Genomic DNA, 9,021 nt, shown 5'->3' with positions numbered 1-9,021 from the left:
TAATATCTTCAGCAATAGGCTCATATCATCAAGTTCAGGCATACAACCGAGACAACATTTATTCTTAATGATGGTGTCCATTCCTTTATTTGTTCGTTTGTTTATTTATCTATTTATTTACTTACTATTTGCTTTAACTCACCATATAGCTCACACGGGGCTCAGATTTGCAGCAGATCTTATAATGATAAGCATTCCTCCTGCCTCAGCATCCTGGGTGCCGATATTGCAGGCATGAACCCTCACACACAGCTACAATTCAGTCCCAGGAAACGAAATTCAGGCACATTTTCCCAGAGTACCTCTTCTGATTGTATTCTGAGGGGGGACAAATGTGTGTCTGTGTTTTCAATAGGGGAGTGTTACACAGTTGATATCCATGCAGAGTCTGAGGGGTACTGCTACCAAACCCCCAGTGGCAAATGGAAGAACTAACACAGCAGGGGTTGCCATGGTACAAAGGTTGTCCTCATCCTTCTTAGGGATCCCACACCTCCCTTGGAGGGGAGGTGCACAGTTCATTCTTGAGGTGTGACATGGAAATACATACTTCACATTTAAAGGTCAAATGCTCTGTTTTGTCATGCACAGCCACATTTAAGGATTTAAGAAAAAAAAATAACTGATATTTTAGTATCAAAGGCCTATGTGCACACCTTGGATGAGTGTGCTCTTAGGACACATGGCGTTTTCCATGTGGCACACTGGGCACAACATGCCCAGAAAGCCTGCATAGCCACCGTTATATTTATTTCCTAGTATGGAAGTAGAGCACATGATCTGCTGGCTTCAATGGGCCCAGAATCCCTATTTGGAGACAGGCAGTCTCAGGCTCTAGCTACCTCCATAACGCCCAAAGAGAGCAGGTTTGGGACAGAGAGCACATTGGAGGCCATCACAAGGATGTGTGTCTGGGTGACAGGAGCCAGGTCATAGTAGCTGCTCAGGGCTGGCTAACCCCCCCCCCAACACCCCAAATACCCAGCTTCCTACTGCATTCCTTCAGCTGCTCTGTTGCCAAATCTTCGCTTGAATTATTAATAGTAACCAACCCGCCCTGCTCGAGAAAGCTTTGGATGCCAAGTTTCCTTGCAAACTGAACTCGTTCCAAACCTCAGCCATCCTGTTGTACAAGAAATGTGTAAACACAATCCCCCTCCTGGAGCACAGGGGCATTCTCATGGGATCTGGTGCCCCACCAACCTCGTCAGGAAACCCAGTTGTTCTGAGTTGCAAACAGTAATCAAAAGGTACCTTGCCTTGTGCCCTCGGGCCACCTGGGGCAGTTAAGTCGCTGTTGGATTGGATTGCGTTCATTGCTAAGGCACTTCTGAGAGAAGAAGGAATTGAAACCTTGTCTTCTGAATGTGGACCTCTCATTTGGTGAGGATGCTTTTGGGTGGATGTAAATCTCCCTCTGGTGTTGTGTGGATGACAACAAACCTTATCAGCCATGCTCATCCTCCCTTCCTCCCGGAGGAAGCATAGTGGATTTACTTTGCCCCGTATCCAGCACAAAAAGCTCCAGAGAGGAGAGCTGGTTGGAGGCTGAAGGCCACCCCTAGCATGCCATCCTGGAGGGCTCAGGTCACTAAGGCCCCAACAACCAACACTTTACACTCCTGAATTTTCATATTCTTTTTGCTGTCTGTAAAGGGAGGTGAGGAGACTCATGCTGTCCCAGCTGGAGGCATCCAGAAAGCGGTGCGTAGATGACATCAAGGTCCCCCCACAGCAAGGAAACATCAAGCGTGCCCAGCACGGCTAAGGCTAGAACTTTATAAGGAAATGCACTTTATATCTTAACATTTCAAGGAAACTAAGATTTAGGAAAATAAAGGCTATTTCTGGTTACACTTGATTGGTTTCTAGAGTGGTATATAGCTCCTCACTAGCAGATTCTTGGGGAAATGAATGGCAATGTATCTGTTTGTGGAGCCAGTGCTGCTCCCATGGGTGTGCATGTCCAAGAGTGCACACTCCATATAGTAAAAGTTCAACATAAACAGCTGAACACCATGCACCAGACAAATGAAGCAAAAATCCAGTGTCTTATGTCATTGTAGTTTTAACTTTGCTTTCTAAGTTAATGAACAGAGCTATGGCTCCATTTATTCTTAAATAAAACATCATTACTAGCTCTCCTAGCGCGGCAACATAACCTTCCCTGTGACACACCTGCCAACAGCTGTGTTCCGCTGAAACAGGACTCAAGGGATTTGAATCCAAGGCCAATGCTGCCTGCTCTGTTTACAACGGCTTGTGTTTTGTGAATATATATATCAAATGTTGTAATATATTTTTATGATAGAATTGATGGTTAATACAAGGGAAATATATATATATATTGTGATTCTGTCCAATAAAGATTCCTGTTATAAAATCTCACCTGTACTTGGCTGACCTAGGGTGGACACATTTTTGTGTATTAGCTAATTGCCAGAAATGTGAGCCTTTTGTAATTTCACTGTGGCACCAAAATTCTTTTCTCTCTCTCCTCCTGTGGCTATCTTCCCATTTTTAGACCCTGTTCACTGCCTCTGGCCTCACCCAGCTCTGACTTTGATGAATTCATCCTATGAGACTGTCTCTTAATTTGCAAACACAGTAGCCACCTGTCTCCCAAACACACCTGCCATGGGAGAGTTTTGTCGTCTACTACTTCCAAGTACAATGTGTTTCAAGCTATCTGTATTGCTGTAACAGAGTCCTTGAGACTGAGTAATGTATAAAGAACATCACTAAACACTGGGAAGCCCAAGACTGAAAGGCTGGTGTCTGTCATGGTGGAAGGCATCATATGGCAAGAGAGAGAGAATGTAAGAAACTGAACATGAGGCTTCAAGATCCCCATGTAGTTGGTGCTAACCCAGGCTTGAAGGTGGAGCCTCTTTATGTAAATGCCTCTCAATAGACCCCCACCTCAAGACAGTCCTGAATAGGGAATACAGTTTTGATCTCTTGCTTCAGGGGAACAGATTCAAAGTGCAGCACCATGCAATCTTTAGCCTTTGGGCGGGTTCTCTAGGCTTTGCCAGGTGATTTGTGAGCTGGATTCCAGAGACAGAGTTCTGGGAGGGGAAGGAGCCACCCTCTTGCTGCCATATTCTCGGTGCTGTCCTGGAGTCTCAGCCAGGTGTCCTTCCTAAGAGATTCAGCTGTGAGATTTTCCCCCCCTTTCGCGCTACAGAGACGGACCTCAGAGAGATGAAGCAACTTGGAGCCGGAAGAATGAATCAGGAAGGAGGCTGTGCCTGCAGATGGGATGCCCAGGTCAGCAGTGCCCGTCCTCAACACCAAGGAAGGATTGAGTCACTTCAGAAGCAAGGTGCTGAGTGAGGGTATGGACCACCACAGCACCCTGTGTCCCGGGCCCTGATGTGTCCCGGATGATGCAGGGCACACATGAGCAGCATTGCCTCTGTAGCCCTGCATTCATTGCACATGTGAAGATGCCGTTATCCCCAGCCCCATCTTTAGTGGAAATCCTACAACACACACAAGGTAACAGAGATGCTCTCTGAAGACTCTGGACTGGCCTGTCCCTTTTGATGTTACCCTCCAGGAAGGCTGGTGGGCTCCAAATCCCCACTATTCTTTATTTTTGTGGTCTCCCTTTAACCTTGGTTTTCCTTTCTAGGCTTTTGGTCATCTTTAATCAGCCATGGCCCAAAAATATTAAGTGGAAAATTCTAGAGATAAACAATTCACATGGTTTCAAATGTATATGCTTCTAAAAAGAATGATGAAATCTCATGCCACCTTACTCTGCCCCACTAGGATGTGACTGAGACCTTTACATGTGCACTGTCCCTCACTGCCCATATGCTACCTGCTCACAGCTACTTAGTAGCCTCAATGACTGTCACAGTACCTATGAGTGCCTATGTTCAGATAAGCCCTATTACGTAGTACCAACCCCAAAGTCCAAGGAGGGTGATGCCGGCCATGTGGATATGGCTAAGAAAAGCCATGGAGTGTCTTGCTTAAGAAAAAAAAGATAAACATTCTCAACTTAAGGGAAGGAAAAAGTCATTTGTCTGTATTACTAAGATCTAGTGGGAAAAAGGAAAGAATCTCTTCCTGGTGAAAAGGCAAAGAAGGAAAAAGAAATGTATGCTAATTTTGCACATAAAACTGCAGAAATGGTAGGTGTGGTGCAGACAAAGAGTGTCTTAACTTCTCTGTACTCTCTGTGGCTTGGGCACCCATTGGGGGTGTCTTGGAGTAGACTCCCTAAGAGAAGGATAGATCAATGTCTTTTTAATTTTTCCAATTTCTGGTAAGCCATATATATATGTATATATATATGTATGTATATATATATATATATATATATATGTATATATATATATTCATATTCTTTGACAATTTCATACAAGCATAGAATGCATTTGCATCACACCCATCCTCCACCCTCCCTCCTCTAAGATGCTTGTTTAGAAGGGCTGGGCTCTGGCCTGGCTGCTGCCTTACTTTATTTGTCTTTGTACAAGACTTTTCTGCTTCTCAGCTCCAGTTTTCCCATCTTTAAATATAAAGCTGTGGTGACATTTGAGACACAGAAATCGATTTAAAAAAAAAAAAGAATAGCATTCAGAACTAGACCAACACCTAGATGGTCCATTGACTCCACAGAGGTGCTAAGCCAAGCCAGTGGGGGAAGGGGGAGTCTTTCATCGAGTGGTACCGAACCAGCTGCACATCCATGCCCCCAAATAAAGCAAACCTTGACCCAGTCTCTCCCACACATTAGCTTTTCTTGAAACTCTCACAGGCACAGATAGAAGGCTAAACATCTAAACTTCCCAGAAGAAAACACTGGAGGAAATCTCTACAACTTTGAGGTATACAAAATATGCCTTTGAAAAAAAAATAAGTGATGGTAACTGAGGGACTGGACTTCATTACAATAGAAAATGTCTGTTCCTGGAACAGCATTAAGGAAATCGAAAGAGCAGGAGCAAAAGGGGGCATTTGCAATTCCCATGTCTGGCAGAAGAACTGCATTCATAATACATAAGAGAGAGAACCTCACAGAAATGGAGAGAAGAAACAAGCATAGCCAAAGAAAGGTATGCAAATGAGCAACAGCCTACAGAAGGGTCTTAATATCAAGAGCCACAAGGCAAATGGAAATTAAAGCGACAGTGAGGCACCACCCCACCACATACCCCTGGGACAGCTCAGCCAAGAATGTGGAACCATAAAAAGTCACACGTTCTTGGATATGCAAAGCGATATGCTTTGTTTGTGTGCGTGTGTGTGGCTGTGGGTGTACATGTGGCTGAGGGTCTACTTGTAGCCGGGGTACATGTGTGGCTAGGAGAGCACAGGTGGCTGGGATTGCACATGCGCATGTATGTGAAGGACACAGACTGGTGCTGAGTGTCTCCTCAGTCATTCTCCACTGCTTTAAAAAGTTTCTGTTATGCCAGGCGTGGTGGTGCATGCCCTAAATCCCAGCACTCGGGAAGCAGAGGCAGGTGGATCTCTGTGAGTTCAAGGCCAGCCTGGCCTACAGAGTGAATCCAGGACAACCAAGGCTACCCAGAGAAACACTGTCTCAAAACCCCCCTGAAAAAGTTTCTGTCACATTTTATTATTACGTTTTAATTTATTCTGTGAGCATGTGGGCCAGTGCTACTTGTGATTCTCCCCTTCCACTATGTGAATCCCAGGGGATCAAACTCAGGTCGTCCATGGTGATGGGTAAGTACTTTACCCACTGAACCATCTCACTGGCTCTCCACCTCCATTTTGAGACAGAGTCACTCACTAACCTGGAGCTTACCAATTGGTTAGACTGGCTAGCCAGCCAGCTCTGGGGGATTTTCCTGTCTCGGTTTCCCTCCACCTGGGAGCTGGGATTCCATGCTCAGCTTATATGTGGGTGCTGAGATTCCAATCTCAGGTCCTCATGCTTGCACAGTAAGCATTTTACCCACTGAGCCATCTCTCTAGTCAGCAAGTTCTCAAGACAGTAAGCACATAATTACATGAACGCAACCCCAAGTCTTCTTGCAAGAGAAACAAAGATGTATCTGAAGAGAGACCTCTGCCTGCATCTTCACAGCATCCGATAGCTAAGTAAACACTTGCTATAGAGTCTCTCTTTTTTCCCATTTACATGAAAATAATTGTAAAGACTAATCTAAAATGACAAGAAGTGGTCTGTGGTGTTGGGGTGATAGACAGCTCAGAGGCACATTGTGATATTTGGGGGTTCAATACAAACGTGCCTGCTTAACAGCCCTGTTGCTTGTGTGGTGTGGACCATCTGCAGGAACCCATCTGATCACACTTAGCATGGCGTTTATGGCTGATTACATGTAGGATGGCTTTTATTACTGATAGACACATTTCCACCGAACAGATAGCCTCATGAGGGAAGCTGCCTGTCTCAGAAATGTGTTTTCAGCTCCAGGAAATCTTGACAAATTCTCAGGATTACCTTCTCTTATCAAGAAGTCTTCATTTCATTAAGAACTACTGAAAATTTCCCTCAAAGATGAATCCTTCATGCTAACACGTCTTCCTTTGAAGTAGGATGGGCGGGATCTGTAGCCTTGTATGGGCCATGGGCCATGGGCTATTAACAATCTATAATACCAATGCTATTCCTTCAAATAGCATTTTTGAAAGTAAAATATTTCAAAATTCAAAGAAAACCAAATTGTGTTAAAATACACTTGCTAAAATGTTCTTGGAGGTTACAGTAAAGTGATATAGATTGTTGCACTAAATGACAAGACCCAGGGACACTATAAACACTGTTGTGACCTTAAGCTATGTTTCAAATACCTGCAGGAAGAGTAAGAAAACACATGACAGCTGTGGTTTCAGTTGGTATTAAGGTCACAGCTGAGCTGATATTCAGACAGCCCGCTCCTTAGTGTGACAGAGGAGATTGCCACATCTCCAGCCAAGGTGAGTGAAATTAAAATGTGACCTTCCATCTGACCTCACAGACTGAGCTATATCTACAGAACTGCATTAGGAAACACACTGATTTATTGGGTCACTTGCCCGGCACATGTCTCCCAGATCACCCTGAGGTTGGACCCTCACCCACATAAAGGTGGTGAAAGAAGCTGAAGATTGGAGCCAGGAACACATGCACACACACACACACACACACACACACATACACACACACACACACACACACACACACACACACACGAGGATGGAGAGGATTCACTTGGAAATGTCTTAAGGACTAATGGAGCTTCTTTCCCCGCCTACGCACCTCCATAGATAGGGTTCACAGCATGGTGTTTCCTGGGTTCCTGAGACTGGCGGGCTCAGTCTATGGCTGAGGGAGATAGCAGCAGGTATGTCAGCAGAGCTGGTCAGGGTCTGAACTTGTCCTGGCTGTGGACAGTCCCAGAGTCAGGCTGGACACAAAGTGGACTCTCCCTCCTCCACTACCGCAGCACTGAGCAGGTTGTATGGGGGATGGCAGGGTAGGAACTCAGCCTCCAAAGCCCCCATGAGCAGCCCTATCAGGTCAGTAGGTGAAAGCCACAGTGAGTTGCCGCTGCACAACACTGAAACATCTAATGGAAGGAAGGACATGGGACAACAGAAAGTCACTGATATGAGGTACACCCTATGCATGTTTTAGAAAGTTCAGGCGTGTGTGTGTATGTGTGTGTGTGTGTATGTGTGTAAGCCAGAAATTGACATTGACAATGGTCTGAGACCTCACTGCCAAAGAGGTGAACTTCCCTGGGGCCCCTGGTTCCACTCCTGAGTCCCTTACTCTTTGGCTGGCCAAAATCCTCCAGGGAAGGAGACACAGAGGGTGGCTACTGGCTGAAAGTCCCCATGGAGTCTTTGACTGAATGGAGGTTACAGGAGGGAGAAGGGCTGTCCCTCAGAAGAGTTGCTCTTCCTCCGTCAGACCAGCTCAGTGGTGGCTGCCCATGGAACCTGAGGGTCAGACAGTAGCGGCAGAACTGGCCCCATCCGAGAACACAGGCAGCAAGAGACAGAGGGTACTTCTGATGTCATTGGGTACCATTCCCTTTCCTTCCCACTTTCTTCTCTCCCCTTTCCTCTCCTCCCTCCCTCTCCCCTTCCCTTCGCTCCACTCCCATCCTCTTCCTTTTCATTCTTTTTTTTCTCATGTAGCCCAGGCTGGCCTTAAACTGGACCTGTAGCCAAGGATAACCATGAATTTATAATCCCCCTTCCTCTTGAATGCTGGGACAGGTATGTCTCTCCCTCTCTCTCTCTCTCTCTCTCTCTCTCTCTCTCTCTCTCTCTCTCTCTCTCTCTCTCTCACACACACACACACACACACACACACACACACAGTTTACGCAGTACTGAGGGGCAAACCCAAGACTTAGTGATTGCTAGGCATATCTCCAGACCCAAACGTATTTTAATAGGCAGGAAAAATGTGGCCCAGACAAATAATGGGCTCTGGTAATTACCTCAAGCCAGTAGATGCTTGGACGATGCACCAGCTTTGCAGATAGCAGTTTCCAGGCTGACCCTACCACAGAGCCACCTAGACAACTCAGTCAAACAGAATCTGACACTTCTCTTACGCCTTTGAGGTCAGTGTCCCTGCAGAGGGGCCTGACATATGTTTGGCTGAATACAACTCAAGAGAACAATTCTCATGTGTCTCAGTAGAGGATGGATGGGGACCTCGGGTGCTGCCCTGGACTCTGAGCTATGATCAGATGGGAGGGGGAAGAACCGGAAATGAGGCTGAATGTCTGCTTTGCAGAGATTATATATCTGTCTTTCACTCTTTGTGCTGATTCCACCTGGAAAGGAGGATGGGCGTGGTTGGCGGGGAGGGGAGGGGAGTCTTACCTGAGCTGGGGCCAAGCCAAAGGTGACCTGCAGATTACCACAAGCCAGGATCAGGGGCGGGAAAGTGGGAGGTGGAGAGTGAGAAGTGGGGTCATGGGGGGACCTCCTATCTCCTTCTGAGTGTCTGCACCACTGGCACCTAGGTGGCCAAGGGTCATTGCTGGGCTCTCAGATCAATGACCT

General features: G+C 46.2%; 1 protein-coding gene across 1 annotated transcript in view; it reads left to right on the top strand.

Moving 5' to 3' along the window:
- The window catches only part of GPR26 (G protein-coupled receptor 26), a 32,039-nt gene extending 27,811 nt beyond the window's left edge, over nucleotides 1–4,228 (top strand). Inside the window, exon 4 of the mRNA XM_084758380.1 lies at nucleotides 3,191–4,228. Within this exon, the coding sequence (XP_084614506.1) occupies nucleotides 3,191–3,339 (149 nt within the window). The 3' untranslated portion in view covers nucleotides 3,340–4,228. The remainder of the gene's footprint in view (nucleotides 1–3,190) is intronic.
- Nucleotides 4,229–9,021: the final 4,793 nt, after the last annotated feature.

The sequence above is a fragment of the Acomys minous genome (genome assembly GCF_964271855.1).
Source record: "Acomys minous genome assembly, chromosome: 2".
NCBI lineage: Eukaryota > Metazoa > Chordata > Mammalia > Rodentia > Muridae > Acomys > Acomys minous.
Note: the sequence above shows the minus strand (reverse complement) of the source record. Positions and strands in the feature narration are given on the sequence as shown.